At 40.7% G+C, this 26,411-nt stretch overlaps 1 protein-coding gene across 13 annotated transcripts in view; it reads right to left on the minus strand.

The window, feature by feature from the left end:
- Window positions 1-26,411, minus strand: part of LOC103724162 (NADH:ubiquinone oxidoreductase, 17.2kDa subunit) — a 54,103-nt gene that overhangs the window by 10,717 nt on the left and 16,975 nt on the right. For 5 of the 13 annotated variants that reach the window (XM_088702904.2, XM_088702900.2, XM_089924809.1 and 2 more), the window contains exons 4-7: window positions 24,381-24,432; window positions 18,835-18,936; window positions 1,416-1,487; window positions 938-986 (exon numbers count right to left, since the gene is read on the minus strand). In XM_088702904.2, coding sequence (XP_088559030.2) covers window positions 938-986; window positions 1,416-1,487; window positions 18,835-18,936; window positions 24,381-24,432 — 275 coding nt within the window. Of the gene's footprint in view, window positions 1-5; window positions 236-935; window positions 987-1,415; window positions 1,488-16,615; window positions 16,753-18,834; window positions 18,937-24,380; window positions 24,433-26,411 lie in introns of those variants that run through there. The other 8 variants (XM_088702905.2, XM_088702901.2, XM_089924811.1 and 5 more) reach the window with 4 other exon arrangements.

The raw sequence follows: 26,411 nt of genomic DNA on the forward strand, positions 1-26,411 counted from the left end.
GGGCGGTGGCGACGGAGAGGATCTCTCCTTTCTGTTCTTCGGGCACCGCTGGGAGAAAGCGGGTGTCATGCAGTCCGGCTCCTTCGTGGCTGAAGGGAGGGCAAGGCAAGATCTTCCTTTTCGTGCGCCGCCGAAGGGGAGGAAGACTCAGGGGTTTGGGTTTGGGTTTTGGTTTGGAAGAAGGAACGGGGAACCGCTCCTCAACCGAGGATGAAACGTCCCAAACCTTTTCAACCTGGGCCCCTCGTGTAGATCAGTGTCCACAGGACATATTGGACATATTGGTAAAAATATGATATAATTCTATTTTCAAGGCAAAATCTTTAAATATCTAAAAGTGGTAGGAATGTTGAAGGAAAAGAGTCATGAGGGAAATGGCATATCTTTAATGGTGAGATGAAGAGATTTGGCAAGGATGTTTGGTTTAAACAGATAACTCAACAATTGCTTTCTTTTCATTTTTTAAATATTAAATTGAATGCATTTGGTCCTCTAGACATTGTATGAGTTTCAATATATCTACCTAACATCAATATACAAATATGAACAGTGCTGCTTATTTGTTTGTATGTATGCTTCCATGTTTTAAAATATGCAATGAAGTATCTAACTGTACGTGTAAATTAACTAAAACCAAAAGTATACATATTATGATTACATGTGGCAAGAGATGGTAGGCAAGATAAATAAGCACATAAACAGTCTTGTTGATTGGAAAATCTAAATTCTGTAAAATATGATAATTCAATTAAAGTAAGCTATTATGTTAGTGGAGCTCTTTTGATGCCCACTAAATTAAGCATCTAATGATCATCTCCACAATTTCCACTTAGGTACTTCATATTTGAGAAATGACTGAAGCAATAATTAAAATTTTGCAGTTTTGAGATACAGGATCACATAGGAACCATAATTTTTCATTGCTTTAGAATTTTACCTGTCTTTGTTTTTGGTACCATCAATCTCATCAGATACTTCCTCAAATCCTGTACAATCAAAATATTAGTATAGAAAACCTTTACTAATAAATTAGAAGCTCCAGTTCATGGCCATTTCAAATGACAGAATATTCTCATTCCTTGTCATATCAAGAAATCAGCATTTCAGATCTTTGGTAACAAGTTACAATCAAATTAACAACAATTTAATTTTTGATATTCTAACTAGAAGAGTGACAATTTTTTGTTCCAATTCAGGAACAAACATGCATAATAAATCTAATCTATTGAAGGAAATAATATTTTGAGAGAAAAATTAAGGGAAATAATATAGGATGAAAAAAAAAGATTACCAGGCATGAATATAGCTCTGTACATTGTGTTACAATCATAATATGTTTATTAAATTATCATGTATCAACAAAGCCTATGGGAAAACAAATAAGCATTAAGTACAGTAAATAAGAAAGAGTCTACCTCTATTATGATCAAAGGAAGCACCAGGAAATTGCTGAATGAAACTTTTAAGGTCTAGAGATCCACCTTTACCTGCATTTCAATGGTCGAAAAAGATTGTAATGGATCAATTTTCATACATTGCACTAATTAACTTGAAACATTTTAGAACGGGAATATGATATGTTCATGGATCTGGAAGTTATTGACCATCAACATAGCCTCTTCTTAATATTGATGACATATAAATATACCTACATACATGCATGAATGCATGCATACAAGCATACGTACATACATATATACATATGTGATGTTGGAAAAAAGGCATACATACATACATACATATATATGTGATAATTCTCAACTCTGGATCTGGAAGTTATTGACCATCAACATAGCCTCTTCTTAATATTGATGACATATAAATATACCTACATACATGCATACATAAAAGCATACATGCATGAATGCATGCATACAAGCATACGTACATACATATATACATATGTGATGTTGGAAAAGAAGGCATACATACATACATACATATATATGTGATAATTCTCAACTCAAGAGTTCCGAAGCAAAGCATTGCTCTAATGAGAAGTTGGATCCCTATCTATTCCGGCAGGTTCAAGGAGTCAATGTCAGAAATCACAACAAAAATTGAGGCTAAAGCAGCTGCTTCAGTCAAGGTAAAGTGAATTGGGATTAATCATGGAATGCCGTACCGGCCCGTACCGGCCGGTACGTACCGGTCCGGTCCCGGAACGGATAAAAAACCGGTATATCCCGGTTTTTTATCCGAACCGGCCGGTACGGGTGCGAACCGGCCGGTTCGGGCCCGTACCGGCCGGTTCGGAGCCCGTACCGGCCGGTTCGGAGCCCGTACCGGCCGGTTCGCACCGGTACGATTTTTTTTTTTTTTAGAACCACAGCGCCGCGCGCTGTGGTTTTTGAAACCACCGCATACCGGCCGGTACGGTACCGGTACCGGCCGGTACGGACCGGACCGGACCGGTACCGTACCGGTCCGGCCGGCCACCGGTACGCCGACCGGTACCGGTACGGCGGACCTTGGGATTAATCTTCTTTGGAAAACTGATTCATTTGTAAAAATGGTTGCTGTGGTTGTTAAGCTAGAAGAAACTGTATCTATAAGCTCTAATATCATTAAACTCCCCTCAAGTGCGGTGTAACTCCCACAACACCTTGCTTCATCTCGAAGGAAGAGCCAGAGTTACACCGATTCGTGTATATAAGTTCTGGTTTTAAGCCACCATGTAATCATTTACTGCTTAATATAATTACTGGGTGGGTATACCTCCCATTTCATCACAAAAAAAAAAAAAAACATAGTAGACCAGTCAAACAACCTAAAACCATGCCTTTATTTGCAGCTGCTATCATAAGGATTTCTATGAAATATTATGATTCTTAGGCTTACAGATACATACAGCAAGAACTCAACATATGCCGAGGAAAAAAGTATGTATAAATTATGCATGCATGTACATAAGCATGCATGTATATTACCTATATATGTACCTGCATACCTAGTATATACAAATATACGTACTTAAGTACCTATGTACTTATGAATCTATGTACCTATGTACCTATTGTACATATGCATGCATGAATGTAGGTACGTATGAACATATGTATGTATGAATGAGTGGGTGTAACATCTAAGCAAGATTCTTTCTGTTGAAATATTGTGTTGTTAGCATCATTTCAACTGAAATGCCCTGGAGTATTCAATCTTTGGGTTTTATAAATGTTGGGTAAGATGAAAATTATGAGATCTCAATACCTTTGAAAGTTCTTCGCATTTAAAAGTTGCTGAATTCGCACTAAAGCTGCAACCAATTTTTTTATTCTTAAAGAATTTGAAGTTCTTAGTATTTTTATTGAACTCATATGGGAATAGTTTCATATTTACAAGTAATATCATAAATAAATAGATTACTTAAATGATAATATGTAAATAAGGCTGTCTTTGCTGGCCTTCTGGTTTGTTGTTTGTATCTCTAGTAGTCCACCTGCAAAGCCATAGACCTAACCGATCTAACGCTAGTGATCGAACTCATCAATATAGCCTACTTAACTGCCCAAACATTCTTATAAATATAGGCTAAGGTGGGAGGCTAGGGAGGTAAAGGAAAGAGTGTACAGGCATTTTCAGTGTGTGTGTGAGAGAGAGAGGAAGAATAAGATCAACAAAAAGGGAATCTTAAAAAAGCATCAATGCATTTCATTCACACGTTCGAATAAAAGTATTAGAATCAAAAGAGTAGTAAATTCATTGAGGTCATGAAAAGAAAATACATCTTCAAAATCTCCCACTCACAAAAACCAAGAGTATTAAACAAGGATGATTTCCTTGGCAGTATAAGTATCTTTACATCTCTCCTATTCAAGTTTAGATTTCATTTATAAGGAATTTCACCATGCCTTTTTTATTTAAGATTATATTTGCCTATTGTTTGTTTTTGAACCTAGATATTTTTTAAAGTTCTAAAACCTTGGTTGCATCAGAGGACATGACAATGAGAATAATAAGAAGCTCATTCGAATTATCAACAAGGGTATAGCTGAAATAGTTGCAACAGAAATGAGAATGCAAGGCAGTGTCACCTGGGCACGACAAAACTAGGAATTTTTTCATGTCTCCACACGGACATGACAAGACACGACACAACAAGCATTGACACGACAAGCATGGAATGCATGGAACACACCAGTGACATAGCTCTTTGGTCTGAAAGAGGGGGAGGGAGAGAGAGAAAGAGATAGAGAGAGCAGAGATGTAGCAAGAGCAAAAGAGAGAAGGGAGAGGTGGAGATGAGTGAGAACAAAAGATAGAAGGTGCACACCTTTCTTGCATGAAGGCAGCAAGGGCACAGGGCGAAGGAACAATTCGTGCGCCCAGAGGAGAGTGTTGGTGTCATTGGTAGGCTAGAGGGAGAGGGCCAGGCATGCCATCACCAATAGTAAGGCAATAATATTTGGATTTAGGTGTCTGATCACAATGCTATCTGATTTGAACATTAGAAGCTCTCTCTCTGCTTCCAATTAGATCTGAGATTTTCCTCCCATAAAGTCAAAAATGAAAGGGAAGGGTTCTAATATATCAAAGGAATATTTTGAAGTACAGTGGATACATCAAAAAATTGTGTAATGGATAATCTTTGAGAAGCATGTAAACAGTTTTCTATGCTGACTAGATACCTCACTTGCATGGGTGAAAGACCAGGACCACATAAAATTACATGGTGGATTAAACAAAGTTCACCCCATAGCATGGATAATGGGTTTACATGAAATTATGGCCCAAAATTGATAATTTATCTAGAATACAAATATTTTCAAACCCCAAATACATTTAAATATTATTATATGTATATGAATTAAAATATTAGCCATGTCCATGAGTCCCATTTTTTAAACTTGCCATGTTGGATACTTTAGTACATCTAGACACTTGCCACTTGTGTCTAGTAGCCAAGTAACACCAAGGGGTTTTAGCCAAGATTTTAACTTTCGGCGGGATGGAAACTATCCTGACCATCCCCCGTCCCTTTTTTGTGAGAAAATGGAACCAATGCTGGGTCAGGACCCCAAAACCCATCCACACGGAGAGAGAAGAAGAAAGAGGAAAAGAAGGAAGAAAATATGAAGAAAAGAAAAATGTGAAGTGAAAGAAAGAAAGGACGGGAGAAGAAAAAGAAAGAAAGGAAGGAAAGAAAGAAGAAAGGAAAGAGAAAGAAGAAGAAAAAGGAAAAAATAAAGGAAGGGATAAGAAAAAGAAAGAAGAAGAAAAGGTAAAGAAAGGAAGGTGGAAGAAAAGAAAGAAAAGAAGGAATGAAAGAAGAAAGAAAGAAAAGAAGAAGAAAGGGAGAGAGACGGAGGATATTTACTGAGACGTTTGACCGAGACCGCTGCCAGGATGGGGTGGGATAGCAAGGCATCCTATTCCTTGAAAAAACTGGGACACCCCCATCTCAAGGGATTTAAAACATTGGTTTTAGCATAGTGTGCCATACCAGTCCATACTGGTGCATATCGGGCATACCATGGTATGTTGTACCGACACTCGGTACGCCTATGCTAATGGTACGCCTGACGTACCGCGTACCGTACCGTACCAACACTTGGTACGCCTATGCTAGTGCGGCACCAGTACGGGGTTCAGTACCGGTATGGCGAACCTTGGGGCATACCTTATTATATTGGTATCAAACTGTTACGCAGTAGGGGGTGTACGGAGTATCGGTACATCAAGCCCATCCCATCCCGGGCATATCTACCGACACTACTCCAAGATGGTACCATTGTAGGGTAATTAGTGAACCCTTGTAGGAAAATACAAAACAACCAGTGATATCAAAGCTTTTTGAATTTAATATTTTGGTCACTTTGAAATATCTCTATACTTATTAGAAAATTTTAATTTTGGCATTTCAAGATATTTTTCTTTCTGATCCTTCACTTCAACATTCCAATGTTCTATTTGATTTATGCTTTATGATTTAAAAGTTATTTATTCTTCAATGGAACATTAAATTCTTTGATCATCACAGAGGTTTCCTGTTAGATGTATGCCCTAGAAGCCAATCTGGCTGACACATTATTAATTTTAGGGACATAATTTTGTACTTGACTATTTATTATTAAATAAATAAAAGGCATCTTTTCATTCATATTGTTTATGTGTCTATGAATCGTCCAAGAAATTAATAAGATGATGATACATATTCTCAAGAGTTGAGAATTTGAGCCATGTATCATTGGTGATTAGTTTCTAAATGCTCCTGATCAATGGATCATCACGAGGACGGTGATCGATCCGATCAGTGCACAGATCACTTTCCTTCTGGATGGACGAGACTTGAGTCCACAGTGTAGGGACACTGAAGTGATAGTGCAGGTGCTTGTTAGAGAACAAGGGTACTGAGCGTGACCAAGACAAGAAGTCACTTGGATGTCTATCCACTCGTCAGTGACTTGCTTGATGTTGCAGTAGTGTGACTGGTCCTTTGACCTGCGGTGCTTCGGCTACTCACAGTGAGGTTATTGTAGTTTGACTGCACACATACATGGTCTCTAGCCATATGGGTCCATGCAGTGTAGATTGGCTGCAGTAAGTTCACTGTAGGAGTAGGGTATGCACCTATATGGAATCTATCGACCTTGATAGATAAGGAGAGATCCTATGTGATTTATAAGACTGAGTTCGTAAGACCTCGGCCGGGGCAGTATGCACAGTGGAGAAAGAGTTTTCCACTCTCGAACTTAAGTCGAATAAATTTTGACATATGACAGACGAAGGGGTTTGACGAGTTATCCATGACCTCCGTCTTGTAGGGATCCACGATAGAAGGACTGTAACACATGACAACTGCACCTAGAGGTTCATCATTCTATTCTGCTGGGTAGCCACTACATGCTGCTAGGTGTCACTGGTGGATGGTGGGACTCATAGGGATTATCTTGATGATCGATAAACCCTAATGAGTTGAGTTGGAATCGTTCCAACCCATTGAAAGGAGTTTCAATGATACTGAGATGGAGATCTCAATATGTCTCATTACCAGTCAGATTAGAACCTATGAGGTCACACACATTAGAGGTTCTGATTATTAGGATTGTCGATTTGTGATTTGGAATCACAATGTCAATTGTCAATAAGATTGATGTACAAAATAACCCACTAAGAGTTAGTGAGTTAAATGGAAGAATTAAATAATTATAATTAGATTATAATTGAGTCTTTTATTGCTGATTAATTGAGTCAAATTATGTTGGATCTGATCCAAAGAAATTTGACTCAAATCCTAGTCAAGAGTTGGCTAGATCGAGTCCCAAAAATTCTACCTAAATTCAGCCTTTTTCCTTATATGAAGCCTCCCTCTTAATGCCCTATTTTGAGGAGTCAAAATAGGTAAGAGGGGGCAGCCAAGAGGGCAAGGAAGAACGTGGCCCCCTCTCCTTCTTTGCTGGGAGCCAGCGCCCCTTGATTCAAGGAATCAAGGGGCCCGCCAATGCAAAAAAAAGGGGGAGGCGCCAAGGAATCCTAGTGGGACTAGGACCCTTGGCGCCTAGGGTTTTGAACCATATAAAAGGGAGCCCCACGTCCCAGATTTTAGAGAAGAACTTCTCCCAGCCGTGGGGCAGCAAGAAGGATTTTTGGGGATTTTTAAATCAGCAAATAGGGAGAGAAAAGAATAAAAAAGGTGAAGGGTTTTCTTCTTCCTTTTGAAGGCTGCACAAGGTGGGATCCTTGTGATTTCTTCTTCCTTCTTCTTCGACATCCAAGAGAGGCTTTTGCAAGGAGCTAGCACCCCGGTGAAGCCCCATCTCTGATCTTCAGCAACCTCGTGTGGATACTTGTAGAGGCCGGACGTTTGTGCGGCTACAAGGAACCAAACCACGATCATCGGTTGCGGTGTTCTTCTACCCGCACAAAGGTGAAGATGAGATCTTCATTTGAAATTTTATATTTCTGATTTTCTAGTATTTAACAATTCATAATTAATTATTAGATCTTAGTTTAGTCCCCATCTTAATTCAAAAGGGTTCTGAATCGTTTTGATTCAGAAAAATTTTGAAATCTACCCGATCCTGTTCCGGCGTATGCGATGCACCGGGCCCGGCATGCGGATTCCGCCGCGAACGTCGCGCCGCTGTGGGGCAATCCAACAGTGGTATCAGAGCCATGGTTTTGGGGATCCAATTAAGATAATAGTTAATTAATTATGAATTAGTTCTGATTTTTAATTATTATGCATGCTGAAAAATTCTGCGTGCTGAAATTTCGTGTTGCTGAAAATTTTCAGCATGCTGATTTTGTTAGATCGATCATGCGATGTTAGTTTTAAAATTATGATATGATTATGATGTTTAAAATTAAGGTATTGCATGATCTGGATCTCAGATGGTTGCATAATAAAATTAAAATCAGATTAGATAAAATCATGCATGAGATGCATGTGGTGATGATCATAGGATTCAAACCCTTTTGGTATCGAATGTAATGACCTGCGATGTGATCTGTAATGTCATGTAATTTTGCAGATGCTTGCATGCATCTTATTTAATATTTTGAGAGGCCTGCGTGCCTCCTAAAAGGGAGATGTAATTTATTTTTATTTTTATTTTATATCTGGTTGTATTTCTGTGATGTGATGTACGTCAACGATCAAATCAAAGATGATGCATGAGATGAGCAGGGGTCTAAGCGGTTGATGGCGATTGGATCAAGAGTTGGTCAAGGATCGAATCAAGGAGGCTTGGAACCAATTCAAAAGTTGAAGACCAGTTGATCGATTGACGTGCATGTGCTTGTAATACGACCTAACTAGAATCCATGATCATCACCTATTTAAAGTTTAGCTTTAATTATTGCTGCGATCATAACTGCCTGCAATGTGCCGTTTGCATGTGATGTGAATGAGAGTCGGGTAGATAGGTTTACATGTGATGTAGCAAACCCAATTGAGACCTAAATTAAAACCTCCTCAATCAAGTCGAGAGTGAACCGACATGAGCAAGTCATATTAGATTAATTGATTTAATTGGTGTCTAGGAAAGCATTAAAGGTGGTTACTTAATTAGGACCTTACTCTCTGAGTAAGGGGAGCCTCCCACCTGCTTACCTGGCCAATTGTTCGATTACCTCTTATGAAGAGCTCAAGTTGCAAACACTAAGACCTGATTAACCAATATTAAGTCAATAGGTCTTCCACTGTAGTAGAGCTGCTAAGGCCTTTCTGATGTTGATTTGTCTCGGCTGGACACAGTGGTCAAGTTGCATCGGGGGGCTGGACCTCTCTATAGACATGAGATGTTGTAGGGTAAAGGTGGGGTTGGGCACCAATAACTGTTAGGTGAGGACCCAATGACGACTTTATTCCTACGGTTATATGGTGGGTCTGACTTAACTAAGAAATGGGACCAATAACTGTTAGGTGAGGTTTTCATGGCTTAGAGACCAAGTTACACTGCAACATGCTTCAGAAGCATTGTACAAGAGTTGTACATTCATCAATCTATGTGTCACCAATAACTGTTAGGTGAGGTGGCATGTAAATTGATGGGACCGCAGTACCCACTAGAAACCCTAGTCGTGTGGGATTTACGTTTCCCTACCAGGGGAGTGTGAGGGATTCGAGAAAATAGTGGGAGTTACATTTGTTCTAAAAGACCTTAGAACAGATTAGGATCAAGTACAAAAGTCTAACTAGAATCTTTACTCTCTGCATATACAATGTCAGCTTCAAACCCTTTGACCCGTATTCTTGAGACCAACCGACTGACCGGAACCAATTACAAGGACTCGCTTAGAAATCTCAAAATTGTTTTGGACTGTGAGAAAATAGGCTACATACTCGATTCAGATATCCCCACACTACCAACACGTCCTACTGATGTTCAGCGTGAGATGCATAAAAGGTGGTTGGATGATGACATTAGAGTAAAATGCTATATGATGGCATCCATGTCAAATGAACTCCAATGCCAGCATGAAAATATGAAGACTGCTAGGGACATACTGACACACCTGCAAGAGTTGTATGGTGAGCAGAGTCGCACAGCTCGTTTTGAAGTGTCCAAGAGGCTTTTCAAAGCGAAGATGCGCGAGGGGCAGTCTGTCCATGATCACGGTCTGACTATGATCAAGGACCTAGAGGAGCTTGAGAAGCTCGGAATGAACATGCACAAGGAATTGCAAGTGGATTTGATCCTACAGTCACTTTCTGATTCATTTGGTCAGTTTATAGTAAACTACCACATGAATAAGATTGAATGCACTAAGACTGAACTGATAAATATGTTGGTAACTGCTGAGGGAGCCTTGAAAGGTTCAAGGGGCAATGTTCTTGCTGCTGAGTTGACTTCCGTTCCAAGAGAAAGTCTACTTGGAAGAAAAAGAAGCCTGCTAAGAAGCAGAAGAAAGACAAGAAGCCAAAGAAGGAAGTTCAAAAGAAAAAGGCTAATGACAAAGGAAAATGTTTCCACTGCAATGTCGACGGCCACTGGAAAAGGAACTGTCCTTCATACCTCGAGAGCCTGAAGAATAAGAAGGCTGACACACCTTCAGAAGGTATAGACTTGCTCATAATTGAAACTAATCTAACGGTTTCTTCTACTTCCAGTTGGGTTATAGATTCTGGTTCTAGTGCTCATTTGTGCACTACCATGCAGGGTCTAAAGAAAAGTAGAAGGCTGGCGGAAGGTGCGGTAATCCTTCGGGTTGGCAACGGGGCAAAAGTTGCTGCTGTGGCTGTGGGCACCTACCATCTGCGACTACCGTCTGGTTTTAGTTTATTACTTAGAGACTGCTATTATGTACCTGTTGCTAGCAGAAATTTGATTTCTGTTTCATGTCTAGCACAGGAAGGTCATGTTTTTACATTTGACAAAGACTGCTGTTCTATTTATTTAAGAAATAAAATAGTCGCACGTGGTTTCATGATCGACAGTCTCTATCATTTACATATGGATGTATCTGTGAATGTTACCGAGCAAGAAGTGAGTGCCAAAGGATCCAAGAGATCCAGGGATGAGATAAACCAAAGATATTTGTGGCACCTCAGGCTTGGCCATATTGGAGAAGACAGAATGAACAAAATGGATAAAGATGGGCTTTTAGGCTCATTGACTTCCGAGTCATATCCAGTTTGCGAGTCCTGTCTTCAAGGAAAAATGGCTAGACTGCCCTTTGTAGGACATGGGGAGAGGACCACTGAAATACTTACCCTAGTACATACAGATGTATGTGGCCCATTCGATGTGCTAGCCAGGGAACGTTATTCTTACTTCATTACCTTTACCGATGATTATTCACGGTATGGGTATGTGTATCTTATGAGACACAAGTCTGAATCTTTTGAAAAGTTCAAAGAGTTCAAGAATGAAGTAGAAAAACAAACTGGAAAACCTCTTAAGGCTCTTCGATCAGATCGAGGAGGAGAATACCTTAGTGGGAAATTCCGGGACTATCTCAAAGAAAACGGCATAGTCTCACAATGGACACCTCCGGGAACACCTCAACTCAACGGGGTGTCAGAGAGGAGGAATCGGACCCTATTAGATATGGTCAGGTCCATGATGAGCTTCACTGATTTACCTATGTTCCTTTGGGGAGATGCCTTACTCACAGCAATTTATTTATTGAATAGAGTTCCCTCTAAATCCGTTCCTACCACACCATATGAGATATGGCATGGTAAGAAACCAAGTCTTGGTCATCTCAAGATTTGGGGATGTCCGGACTACGTCAAAAGACTACAGGCGGACAAGCTAGAGGCTAGGACCATAAGTGCTCGTTTTATAGGATATCCTAAAGAGTCATTAGGATACAATTTTTACGTCTCAGAGGATCACAATGTGATTGTGAGCCGTCATGCCATCTTCTTGGAAAACCAGTTTATCCTTGATAGAGGCAGTGGGAGGAAAATTGAGCTTGAAGAGAAAGTCTCTGAAAAGCAACGAGTCATGAATCCTATTGAACCCATTCATACAGAGCCAGTACACGATGTCCCTCGACCACCTCGTAGATCTAGTAGGGTCTCCCATCCTCCCGATAGATACTTAGGTATACTAGAAGAGGATACCGAGGAAATGTTCCTAGTGGGAGATAGGGATCACATACAGGATCCCAAAACCTACAACGAGGCGATATCTGATGTCGATTCTGAGAAATGGTTGGAAGCTATGAAGTCAGAGTTAGACTCCATCCATTCCAACCAAGTCTGGACCTTAGTAGACCCACCAGAAGGTATTGTACCTATTGGATGCAAATGGATCTACAAAAGGAAGATAGGTTCGGATGGAGAGGTAGAGACCTATAAGGCAAGGCTTGTGACGAAAGGGTATAGTCAGCACGAAGGCATTGACTATCAGGAGACCTTTTTACCTGTAGCCATGTTAAAATCCATCCGAACATTGCTTGCCATTGCAGCATTTCATGATTATGAAATCTGGCAGATGGATGTGAAAACTGCTTTCCTGAATGGATATCTTGATGAAGATATCTATATGGAACAGCCTTTGGGTTTCACTTCCAGTTATGGAGATCACAAGGTCTGCAAGCTGCAAAGGTCCATCTATGGACTAAAGCAAGCATCTCGGAGTTGGAACACTCGTTTCGATGACGCAATCAAAACGTTTGATTTCATCAAAAACAAAGAAGAACCGTGTGTTTACAAAAAGGTTAGTGGGAGCGCTGTCGTATTTCTCGTACTGTACGTGGACGACATCCTACTGATAGGGAATGATATTCCCATGCTAACCTCGGTCAATGTCTGGTTGTCAAAAAAAATTCTCCATGAAAGACTTTGGGGAAGCATCCTATATTTTGGGAATAAAGGTCTATAGAGATAGATCTAAAAGGATGCTTGGCCTTTGACAGAAGATGTACATTGAGGAGGTGCTGAAGAGGTTCAGCATGGAAAACTCCAAGAGGGGTCTCTTATCCCTAAGGCATGGAATTCATCTCTCCAAGAAGATGTGCCCCAACACATCTGAAGAGATTCAACGCATGAGCAAGATACCCTATGCATCGGCAATAGGGAGCCTCATGTATGCCATGCTATGTACACGACCTGATATAGCCCTTGCTGTGAGTGTCACAAGCAGATATCAGTCGAATCCAGGTGAAGAACACTAGACAGCTGTGAAGAATATTCTTAAGTACTTGAGAAGAACTAAAGATTTATTCTTGATTTTTGGAGGATCAACTGAGTTAAAGGTAGAAGGGTACACAGATTCAGACTTCATGACTGATGTCGATGATAGGAAGTCAACATCTGGATATGTGTTCTTGTGCAATGGTGGTACGGTGAATTGGAAGAGTTCTAAACAACCGATCATTGCTGACTCTACTATGGAAGCTGAATACATCGCCGCCTCTGAAACTGCTAAGGAAGGCTTCTGGTTCAAGAAATTCATTGCAGAATTAGATGTAATGACATCAGATGCCATAACACTCTACTGCGATAATAATGGCGCCATAGCTCTTGCTAAGGAACCAAGGTCTCATCAGAAGTCCAAGCATATAGAGCGGCGCTTCCATCTCATACGCGACTATGTTGAGAAGAAGTATGTCGAGGTGCAGAGAGTAGACTCCGCGGATAACGTGGCAGACCCGTTCACTAAGCAGCTAAGTCAGCAAAAGACTGAAGCCCACCTTGAGAAGATGGGGCTTAGATATATGACTGATTGGCTTTAGTGCAAGTGGGAGATTGTTAGATGTATGCCCTAGAAGCCAATCTGGCTGACACATTATTAATTTTAGGGACATAATTTTGTACTTGACTATTTATTATTAAATAAATAAAAGGCATCTTTTCATTCATATTGTTTATGTGTCTATGAATCGTCCAAGAAATTAATAAGATGATGATACATATTCTCAAGAGTTGAGAATTTGAGCCATGTATCATTGGTGATTAGTTTCTAAATGCTCCTGATCAATGGATCATCACGAGGACGGTGATCGATCCGATCAGTGCACAGATCACTTTCCTTCTGGATGGACGAGACTTGAGTCCACAGTGTAGGGACACTGAAGTGATAGTGCAGGTGCTTGTTAGAGAACAAGGGTACTGAGCGTGACCAAGACAAGAAGTCACTTGGATGTCTATCCACTCGTCAGTGACTTGCTTGATGTTGCAGTAGTGTTACTGGTCCTTTGACCTGCGGTGCTTCGGCTACTCACAGTGAGGTTATTGTAGTTTGACTGCACACATACATGGTCTCTAGCCATATGGGTCCATGCAGTGTAGATTGGCTGCAGTAAGTTCACTGTAGGAGTAGGGTATGCACCTATATGGAATCTATCGACCTTGATAGATAAGGAGAGATCCTATGTGATTTATAAGACTGAGTTCGTAAGACCTCGGCCGGGGCAGTATGCACAGTGGAGAAAGAGTTTTCCACTCTCGAACTTAAGTCGAATAAATTTTGACATATGACAGACGAAGGGGTTTGACGAGTTATCCATGACCTCCGTCTTGTAGGGATCCACGATAGAAGGACTGTAACACATGACAACTGCACCTAGAGGTTCATCATTCTATTCTGCTGGGTAGCCACTACATGCTGCTAGGTGTCACTGGTGGATGGTGGGACTCATAGGGATTATCTTGATGATCGATAAACCCTAATGAGTTGAGTTGGAATCGTTCCAACCCATTGAAAGGAGTTTCAATGATACTGAGATGGAGATCTCAATATGTCTCATTACCAGTCAGATTAGAACCTATGAGGTCACACACATTAGAGGTTCTGATTATTAGGATTGTCGATTTGTGATTTGGAATCACAATGTCAATTGTCAATAAGATTGATGTACAAAATAACCCACTAAGAGTTAGTGAGTTAAATGGAAGAATTAAATAATTATAATTAGATTATAATTGAGTCTTTTATTGCTGATTAATTGAGTCAAATTATGTTGGATCTGATCCAAAGAAATTTGACTCAAATCCTAGTCAAGAGTTGGCTAGATCGAGTCCCAAAAATTCTACCTAAATTCAGCCTTTTTCCTTATATGAAGCCTCCCTCTTAATGCCCTATTTTGAGGAGTCAAAATAGGTAAGAGGGGGCAGCCAAGAGGGCAAGGAAGAACGTGGCCCCCTCTCCTTCTTTGCTGGGAGCCAGCGCCCCTTGATTCAAGGAATCAAGGGGCCCGCCAATGCAAAAAAAAGGGGGAGGCGCCAAGGAATCCTAGTGGGACTAGGACCCTTGGCGCCTAGGGTTTTGAACCATATAAAAGGGAGCCCCACGTCCCAGATTTTAGAGAAGAACTTCTCCCAGCCGTGGGGCAGCAAGAAGGATTTTTGGGGATTTTTAAATCAGCAAATAGGGAGAGAAAAGAATAAAAAAGGTGAAGGGTTTTCTTCTTCCTTTTGAAGGCTGCACAAGGTGGGATCCTTGTGATTTCTTCTTCCTTCTTCTTCGACATCCAAGAGAGGCTTTTGCAAGGAGCTAGCACCCCGGTGAAGCCCCATCTCTGATCTTCAGCAACCTCGTGTGGATACTTGTAGAGGCCGGACGTTTGTGCGGCTACAAGGAACCAAACCACGATCATCGGTTGCGGTGTTCTTCTACCCGCACAAAGGTGAAGATGAGATCTTCATTTGAAATTTTATATTTCTGATTTTCTAGTATTTAACAATTCATAATTAATTATTAGATCTTAGTTTAGTCCCCATCTTAATTCAAAAGGGTTCTGAATCGTTTTGATTCAGAAAAATTTTGAAATCTACCCGATCCTGTTCCGGCGTATGCGATGCACCGGGCCCGGCATGCGGATTCCGCCGCGAACGTCGCGCCGCTGTGGGGCAATCCAACATTTCCTTGCAAAGGTACGTAGCTCACTTCATCCATTGACTGTCCTTTTCAAGTGATTAGCGACAATTATAGTGCACCTTTTGTAGAAGAAGGCTTGGTGTTTTGAAGTTGCTTTTTTGGGTTGAGTGATATTTGAAGTAGCTTTGATGTGTTAAGTTCCTTGTACCTCTGAAGATATAATGTATTATATACTATACACTATACCGAAAGTTTTATAAGTAGATTTTGTTAAAGATTTATGGCCTGTGATGCATTTTTCATCATGATCAATCTGATCATATGATTTCTTCTAATAATGGTTCAAGTTTGATGTTGCTTTTGATCAACTATGATGACCACACCTCAGGGTTCTGAGGAGTTTGAGACTTGGTTTCATGAAGTACAGGCTACAAAGCAACACAAGATTACCCTAATGAAGCACATAGTTTTTTTTTAATAGACAAGCACATTGATAAAATACTTGGCACCAGAAATCTTGCTGAAAATAAAGCCAACTGGACTAGGATCCATATCAAGGCCTAGTAGACTACGAGGAACAATTGGAAGGAGACACGAGGTGAAGGAATTCAAAAGGCATGTCTAGCTATTCCTATGCTGAAAATCCTGCATGAGATATGTTGAATCAAATAGCAACAGCATATTAGTTTAATAAAAAGAATAAAAAGGTTTAATATATGATGATTAAACATTCAAAACTAACAAATGTAAGGTTGGGCATGATAAAATCATGAATGAAACAACAAACAGTTGATGTGAAGAAGTTTGAATGCTTAAGACAGCCTGAGCAGGTGAGTGATTTAAGAATGGAACCTTTTCTCTTTTCCTTTCCTAATTGCTAGGTGTTCCGCCCGTCTTACCTGAAATGATGACGCCTTAACTGAAACGAGAGTCTCACCCTCCATCAGGGCATCCCGAAATGCTTACGAGACAAACAACAAAAACGCGGGCAAAAGGAGTCCACGGGTCAGGATCCAACTGAAGAATGGGTGGGACCCTAAGAAAATATACACGCCATGCATAAAGAACTTACATTTAGCAGCAGTTAAATCTATATTCCATAAACATCTAATTTCATCGACTACGTTTTCTTCCAATTGATATGCAATAAGTGAAAATCAATTTTTATGTTTCTCGATGGTCTGACTTGTTAGACATTTCTGTCATCCTTGCTCAATGTTTTGGTCAAGCAGGCCACAATTATCTAATTAGATGCACAAACATAGAGGCTCTTGTGCCTGACTAAAGTAAGAAGCAATATAAATTAGAGAATAGCAAATATTGAACCTTAAGGTGCTAAACTGACTTCCCATTTCAGAAAATAATTATGCTAAGCAAAGTTAGACGAACCGACGTACCGGTGAAAACCGGTACGGGTTTGGGACTGGTTTGGAACCAGTACTGAACCAGTTCTAAAAAATAAAAAAAAAGGGCGGACGCGCACAGACACGTTATGCTGCAGAATGACATTTAATGCCACTCTGCCGCATTAAAAGCGGCCATGCGGGGCAGCGAGCCCTGCCGCATTAAAAGCGGCCATGCGGGGCAGCGCGTGGGCTCGCTGCCCCGCACAGCAAGCCCGAGCGGGGAATCGCGCGCGCGGTTTCCCGCGCGTGGACCGCGCGCGGGCACGAGTCGGGGACGTGTTTCCCCACTCGCGCCCGTGTCCCCGTGCGCAGGCGCGCTCCCCGCGGCCTCTCTCTTTTTTTTCTTTTCTTTTTTTCCCTCCTTTTCTTCCCGAGCTCCTCCTCTCTTCTTCCCTCTCTCCTCCTCTCTTTCCCCCTTCTCCTACGAACAAAAGAGCTCTTCTTCCCTGTGAGGTGCTCGAGAGGAAGAAAGAGGGCCGGTAGCGCGAGAGGTCTTCTTCCCCTCTCTACTCCTCTCTTCTCCTCTCTTCCCCCTTCTTCCCCGCGAGTATCGATGCGAACCAGTGCGATAAGCACCGGTACAAGCCCGAACTAGTGCGGTTCGACCGGTACCGGGCTTGTACCGGTGCGAACAGTACCGGTACGGCAAGAAACCGAATTCCACCACTGTACCGTACCGATGGAGGCCGGTACCAATACGGTACAGGCTGAACCCGTCGGTTCCGACCAGTTTAGCATACCATGATGCTAAAGAACTAGCAGCCTAACCAATTAGAAAAACCTCTAGACACAAGCATGTATACTTACAGTCAAGTCCTAGGTCATGAATTTGGTTGGCTATATGAGTTTGGTCAGCTATAGTGGTAATGTGTTGGTAAGAATAGTCATCACCTCTTTATCTTCATAACTTCCAATTTCCCAATTTAATTCTCATCCCCTCTTTGGCCTCATAAACCAGCACTAAATTTCTACCATGCAGAAATATTACAGAGTGTAGATATTACAAATCACATCTCTAACAACTAAAAAACAAAAATAGAAAGAGAAAAAAATTCACAAAAGCCCATAAGGTTTACTATCATTGATTCTTCTCAACATAAAAATGATGTGGAATTACTTCCAGAGCTAGATTTTGATCTACAAATGTTGCAAGGTTTGAGATATCAACTTGTTGACTGAATGGCATTAGAATACTTGAGCATATATCAGCATTATATTCTTGGATAAACATATTCCTTTCAATCTTTTTCTTTTTGTGTTAAGATATAGGTTGAAAGATTACAGTTTTATGCCAAAAAAATTATAGATTCTTGTTATGCCTTTTTATCCCCATTAACAAGCATAGGAGTTGAAGCACGATATCATTTTTTGACCAACGAGAAATTCAAATAATTTGAGGTTACAAGACTCATGTTAGTAGAAGAACTGGAGTACAATATCTTTTTTGGACCATAGGTAACTCAATAATTTTCAAATGAGCTAAGAGAAGATCTATATGTTAAACAAGTTTCTTACATGCCATAAGAATCATATATAATGTTTCATATCAACATAAAGAAAATAAAAATTAGGGTGAGTGAGATGAAGGAAAGCATTTTATGAAAATTTACAATGAGATTGCAGCATGTAAAATGATAGGACTTTCTTCAACAGCAAAGCTATGAACTATTAAATGTATACTGCAGCTTAAAAAATTTTAAAAAAAAACTTACTAATGGTCTTGCATTGACGAATACCGCCAACAAGGGACTTTCTTTCATCTTCTTCTTTCTTCTTCAGAACTTTGATAATGAAGCAAATGTTAATTATGATACCTTATGCAAAAGTGATATATATAAAGGAATTTAAGAAGGCTTGTTCAATTCAAATGATGAGAGGTAATAAAAAATGAATAAATAAACAAATCTATATACTAGTCTATATGATTATTCAAGAATAATTTTTATGAGTGGATGCTATATAGCATAGGACATTGAGCCTAACAATATATCATCAAGAAATCTTGTAACTACAAGGTGATCAATGTATACGAAGCTATAGATGGATCTTATAATATATCAAATGACTTACATAATCAAACAAAGAATGAGATATTTCACATAGACACAAGACCAAGGTCTGCTGAACCGACCTGTACCGGTCGGTTCAGCCCGTACCGGACCGGTACCGAGCCGCACCGGTCCGGTACAGGGGTATAAAACGGTTCCGACCCAATATGGGTCGGAACCGTTTGGTTTGAGCCTCGTACCGGTGCGAACCTGGGTCGGAACCGTTTGGTTTGAGCCTCGTACCGGTGCGAACCGGCTCGGTTCGCACCGGTACATGTGTGAACCGGTGCGAACCGCTCGGTTCGCACCGGTATGAGCTCGAACCGGTGCGAACCGAGCCACCGGTTCGCTTCGGAAAAATAGTGCCAGTGCTGTGGCACTTTGAAAATGCCACAGCGCTGGCCAGAGGCTGGCACTTTCAAAAGTGCCACACTGGGGCACTTTTCAAAGTGCCACTCAACCCGATTTTAGATATTCGAGAGTGCTTTAAATATATGTAATTGATTGTATCTTAATTTGAAAATATTTTATGTTCTTCATCTCATTATTTGAAACATTTGGAAGTAATAAGTTACATCATCTACTTTTAACCTTAAACCTAAACATAAAAACATCAAAAAAATATCCAAAAGTGAAAGAACTCAAAAAAAAAAACGACGATGGGGTCGAAAGCAGGCCGAATGTGCCCCATCGGTACGGTATCGGTTCGGCTCGGTTCGGCACCGGTACCGTACCGTTACCGAAGCCGACCGGTACGTCGGTACCATCGGTACCGCGAACCTTGTACAAGACTATAGTTTATTGGCCTACCTATTTGGGTTATCATTGCAACATGAGTACTACAGATCTGGACCCAATCTACATCCATAGACTGACCTGAAAAACAATGAGTCTGGTTCTAGATCTACTAAGAAGATTCCAACCTGGACTCAATGCAACATAGAATATGGGTCTGATTCTTTATGAACATGACCAAACTCAGATGTGGACCAGGACCAGATTAGGAATTGATAGTTCACCTGATACATAATGTATAAGGTTCACCGAACCAGTCCAATACCCATACCGGTGACCGGCACAATATGGTACAGGTCTACACCATGTCGTTCCAAGGTGAACCATTATTATTTTTATTTTTTGAACTGAAGTCGGCAAGTGATTTAGTGAAGTCGGCAAACCATTTGCTGGCTTCAATTCAAAATTAGAAAAAGATAAATAGGATCCCCAATCAAAACGAAATAGGGGATCCCTGTTTTAAAATGAAATAGGAGGGGCTTCCAAGCCCCCTCTCCCTCACTCTCTCCCTCTCCCTCTCCCCCTCTCTCCTGCCTTCCCTCCCTTCCTCTCTCCTCCTTCCCTCCCTCTCTTTTCCCTCTCTCTCCTTCTCCCTCCCCCTCTATTTCAAACAGATGCAAGGAACCGTGCTGGTAACCAACTAGTTTGGTTCGGTACATCCTAAATAGGCCGATTCGGCACGGTTCAACAAATCATGATGTGTAGTTCTATCCCTTTGACATTTCAAATAGACTTTGCTGATTATACTTTGAAGCTATGTCAATCCTTTTTTTTTTTTTTGGCGGGCGGGGGGGAGGCAATGAAGGGAACTAATTTTACCAAATCACTGTACATGCCTAGGACCCAAGGCCTAATCTGTACATGATTCAAAGATTATCAAACTTGGGTAAGGCATTTGTCCTGACATAGTTTGACTAGACCAATGACCCCAATGGCCCTAAACCAATCCAATTTGTTGATGGGTGTAGTTTTAGTCAAAACATAGATGGAACCCACGATGGGCTCGAATCTGATCTAGATTTGGAGGTACTTGAAATCGATCTGGCCCAACAACATGCCTACATAGGGATGCACGCTAGGCTAGGACAGCCTATGGCCTGCTTAAACAAACCTGCATTTTATGTGGCTTCAGCCACTATCTTAATGGGTGGTTTTCTCAACAGGTATTTTCGCGGAGTTCAAGAAAAGGACTTTCAGGGTCACCTACTGATTGATTTTGGGCTGATCTGGGGGCTAGCTCGGCTACTGATAGAGGAAAAAGCAGGAAGGGTTTCCAGGTGGAGCCAATCATCACAAAGATTTGGGAGTTGGTCTTGATGCTGAGTTGCATGTTCAAGAAAAGGGAGTCTTTGGCTAGAGGTGGTCTCCACCTATCTCGCTAATTTTTAGCATGCCCATCTTGCCATGCATGTGGTGTTTGTTAGTTATGGAAATTTGGTGGGCCTCACACACTCAAGCTCTCAACATTGTTGGAATAGACAAAGAAACGACGGTGTAATAAGCCCTTGGAATTTTTCACTTACGGGCTCCTTACATAGTGAAATGGACCTCATATGCATATCTAATGACTTGGGGACATTTACACCATTCCCTTCTCTGAATACAAACATCTGACACCTTTTAGAAAGGCCCAAAGAAGCAATTCAAAATGACCTTTAGACTCTCAAGCATGGTATGCCGTACCGGTACGAAACGGACGGTACGAAGCGTACCATACCATACCGTACTGATTTGGTATGCGGCGTACCGTACCAGTACGAGTGACATACCGACACTCACTATGCCAAAAAAATTCGTACCGTACCGTACCGACACTATACTGGTGGCGCACAGGTACGGGGTCCAGTACCGAGGTGGCGAACCTTGCTCTCAAGGTCCAAACCATGCTTAGAAAATAGACTCCATACAAGTACTTAAACTTTAGAAGACTCCAATTACAACTAGTTCCAAGACTACTCTCCATGACAAGTAAAGTGAAATACAAAATACAGAAATTAAGCTTAGTTCACAGCAATATGGTAAATATACTGCATATATACACTATAAATATAATACTAAATTAATTGTCAAAGAAATTAAGATTACTGGTCATTTAGAAATTATTCTTTCAACTCCATATTGTACATACATTACCGACTCAGATTTCTAACTATAACATGATTGCAAAGGAGAATGATAGGATTCCTTATCCTTGATCTATTACAATAACAAAGCGGTAGAGCTTTTGGTGGATAATCCATCTTTATGTTATAATGAGTAAGATTTTGTTTCTTGCATGATCTAAACTTATCCTAATACCATGCTATGCTGAACCGACCAGTTCCGGTCGGTTCAGTCCGTATCGGACCGGTGCCGAGAGGCACCGGTTCGGTATGGCGTATAATTTCGGTTCCGACCCCTGTCGGCACCGGTTCGTTACGGCATATAATTTCGGTTCCGACCCAGAAGGGGCACGGTACAAGCCGGTACCAGTGCGAACCAGGCCGGTGCCAAACGCGGGCGCCCCGCGTGCGAGGAAGTGCGCCCGTGCGGTTTCCCGCGCTGGGAACCGCATCCGTATGGGCGCGCGGGGGCAACGCAGGTGCGCAGGGCAGCTCGCCCGCGCGGGACAATGCGCAGTATTTTTTTGGTCTTCATCGGTACAGTACCGGTTCGGTTCAGTATTGTATCGGTACCGACGCCCACCAGTATGTCGGTACAATCGGTACGACGGACCTTGCCTAATACTACACAAGAATTTGTCCCACTTTAGAGCCAGCATGCTACAATCTTTCTTTATAATTTTCCATAAATGTCCGTTGAAATTTGAATGCATTGCACTTTTGTGAAAAACATATTCAAACACATGAGCATCATTTTTAGGTTAAAAAATTCAACCAAGATTTGTCGTCTTAGTACCGGACCCCATACCGGTGACACACTAGCACTGTGTCGATACGGTGCAGTACTAGATACCGGTATCGAACCGGTATGGTACAATATGCCCCGTACCACTCATTTCGGGCCGGTATGCCCTATACTGCCCGTTTTGGACTGGTACGGCAAACCATAGATTAAACTTTTGCCCTTGACTAGCCCATGATCCTCATAGTCCCACATTCTTCATTCACTCCCGCCATAACATTTCACTCTTGAGTTATGCAAAATTACCTAAAGAAAAACAAAAGTTTCATGATATCCATATCAAGCAAGAACAATAATAGCCATTAGAAGTAGCCCTCAACATTTTTCAGGCAAGGTGATATCTACTTGAAAGGATGGCTTTTCTAATTCAGCAACTTCACAGCCATGTTTACCTTCAAGAACCTCAATATCCACATAAACTTCTTCAGGGATTGCTTCCTCTCCAATTATTTTCCCGGATAAATGATTCCTAGGAATTGACAGATTATCCCTTAATCTGACATATCCCAACCAAACAAACCCTTAGCTCTTTCCTACCCATGTTTCTCATCAATAAGCCTAAATTTTCTCTATTATAGATTACGCTAGCCAATTTTTCATTTATTCCTTTGTTTTTCTCTTGTTTATCTTAATGGTTTTTCAAATTATCTAAAACATGTCCACTGGAAAAAAGTAAGGTAGATCAATGATTTAATGGTATCACCATAAAACTCCTTCAAATCCCTAATGAAAGTTCAGTTTTCAAATCCTTATTCTTGGCCCAATTCATCCAGAATAAACAATCCAAAAGTTAGCCATTTTCTTAAAAAATCCAACAATCAGTCATTTTCTTAATTCATATCTATCCAAAACTCAAATTTAATCTTGAGTAGCAGACTATATTTTCAGCTTTGTAACTTAAGCCCTACAAAACCAAAGAAATTTTTATTCCTTTCCCTATCCTGCATCAGTTTGGTTGTCATGGCTTCTTGTCTTTGACTGTCCTGCAATAGATAAGATTTGGTAATATAGAGATGTGAAGAAGTGATGGAGACATACATTTCATACATACCAAGCTGACAGTGATTTAACATTTTCTGACAAACTTTGTTTTCCGTTTTTCTAAAATGTTCATCACAATGTAATTGCAGTTTGCCCATTGCTAGCTCTCATAGAATAACCATACATTCTGTCAACAGTATGGATCATAGATGCCACTAGAACCCTAGTTATTCATAATGTATTGAATAAACAATGAAAGGAACTATAGAGTGGATCTATATGATCCAATATAAACCACTCTACAAAGTGAAATCAATTCACAGTCCATTGATATACAGCAACAATTTTTACAACAAGAATAATTAGAATAATAATGATCAATAAATTCCAGCTAAGCTAGTCATGCTATCTGTTATCTCCAAAAAAAGGATGCTTTTTCACGATCCTATCACCAGAAAGTTGTCATATTTGAAAAACTACAGAGGAACATGATCAGAAGTAGATGATAATCAAGATCAGCAAATACATACATGCAACATTTTGTCTAACACGTTCACGCCTTGCCTCCAACTCAATCATCTCCTGAGTTGAATAAATTATATCAGAAGAAGAAATTTGATAGAGAAATCTCAACTAAGAGTAACTGTGACAAAATAAGGTATAATCCACTCAAGAATGAGACCTGCAGAAGATATAAGAAAGAAAAAACATAAAGATATGCACTCATAAAAATAGGAAAAAGCATATGTTATCGGTTAGTCATATATGTAGGGTAACATACATCACAAGCTACATGGTTTTCATTTCTTCATTGTAATTTTTTTTGATGCACATGGTTTCTGAAACAAAAAGATTTGCTAAAGTGTAACAGGATGGCATGTTATGAATGAAGAATTCAAGCTTTTTAGCCTAAAAGAAAATGTCAAGATGCAACAATTCATTCTCTTCAAATATTCTTTGTGGAGTTGGCAACACCATTATATTTTAAAACATCATTGTTGCCTTGTCATGAATGTAGACTGCAGAGTGCAGACAGCTCTATACTTGAATATACTTCATATTCAGATTTCTTATCCAATGATTTCAAGATCTAAGATTGATTTTGAGATGTAGATTTAACTTTTGAAAGCACTTGTACCTCCGGTCACCCTTTCGTTCACAGAGTGTACCCAGCATAGCTCTAATAACTTGCTGTGATTGGAACTGAAGTCACTTTTCCAGCTCCAAAAAATAGAAAACAGTAAACTTGTCTGTCTTTTTTTTTCTACATTTCTGAAAAGAATAACATGTTTCATGGTGAAGATGAACCATAATATAATTTTTTTTATTTATTAGAACTATAATTTATATAATTCCACATACATTATTCTATGTCCAATTTGCCATGCCTTACTTGTAATACCTGGCCCACGGCCCCAGCCTTCATCAGGCCCCTGTGAGGCGGTACCCTTCCCCAACCATAAGGATCCCCTATTTCTCACATGATCTGTAGCCAGGTCCCACCCCACTGCCCTCTCACGCCCTCTTTCTCTCGCATCCACCCAACACTGATACCTCTCTCTCTCTCTCTCACCCTCTCTGCAAGTGGGTGTGAAGGAAGAAGGCAAGAGGGTACCAAGCCTTCCCTCTTCCATCACCTCATCCTCCCATCTTTTTCCCTCTCTCCACTCTATTCTCCTCCCCTTCATAGTCGAGAACTGCCCCACAGCCTCCATTTCTCTCTCTCTCTCTCCCCTATTCGCTCTCCTCATGTGTGTGGAGAAAGCCGGTGAGAGGGTACCGTTCCCTCTGCCCCCCCCCCCCCCCCTCATTCTCTTTATTTCTTTCCCACTCTATCCTTCTCTCTGTATTAATCTCACTTTTTCTCTAAGCTAAGCCCCAAAGGGGGGCCTTGCCATGCTGCATCCTGTCTCCCACACTATGGAGCATAGCGTGCTATGTTGGTACTTGATAAGTGCTAAATAATGCATAAACTAATATCTTATTCATAACACTTATCATTATTTTAATCCGCATATTTTGTAAATTTAACTAAAAAAATGTTACCTTCATCATTGCATTTTAATAAATTATTAAAGGTAATTCAAATTTTACTTATTTACTGATTGAGTCTAATGTATGCAGGTTGAGTCAAGTTCATTAGGAATTATTCCTGGACCTAAACCACATGCACCCCGCAAATCAAGACCCTCTGATTCAGTCACTTAACTCTTTTTCCACATGATCCAATTCTCCTATTTTAATAAAATCCCTTCAATTATTTGTTTCTCAGATTTCAAAGCATACCATCTTAGTTGCACGGATCCCAAAGCTTCTTCCCACGTCATCCATCCATCTCTCCTCAGCCTGGAGCCAGCTCATCCCACATTTCCGGATTTCCTTCTCAGCCGAATGCAGCCATCCCGCTCCACGTCCTCCTCCACGTTAATTCTCCCACGTCTAGCTTCGCGCGTCCATGGATAAAGAACAAGTCCTCCAGCTTATCTCCCCTGTCCTCGTAATCAACTTTGTCCCAAAGAACAGAGCCAGCAAAGTCCCAGCGTCATTGTCTCCCAGATTTC

The sequence above is a fragment of the Phoenix dactylifera genome, chromosome 8 (assembly GCF_051530095.1).
Source record: "Phoenix dactylifera cultivar Ajwa chromosome 8, Ajwa_hap1_PhDact_Kaust_v1.1, whole genome shotgun sequence".
In the NCBI taxonomy this organism is placed as follows: Eukaryota; Viridiplantae; Streptophyta; class Magnoliopsida; order Arecales; family Arecaceae; genus Phoenix; species Phoenix dactylifera.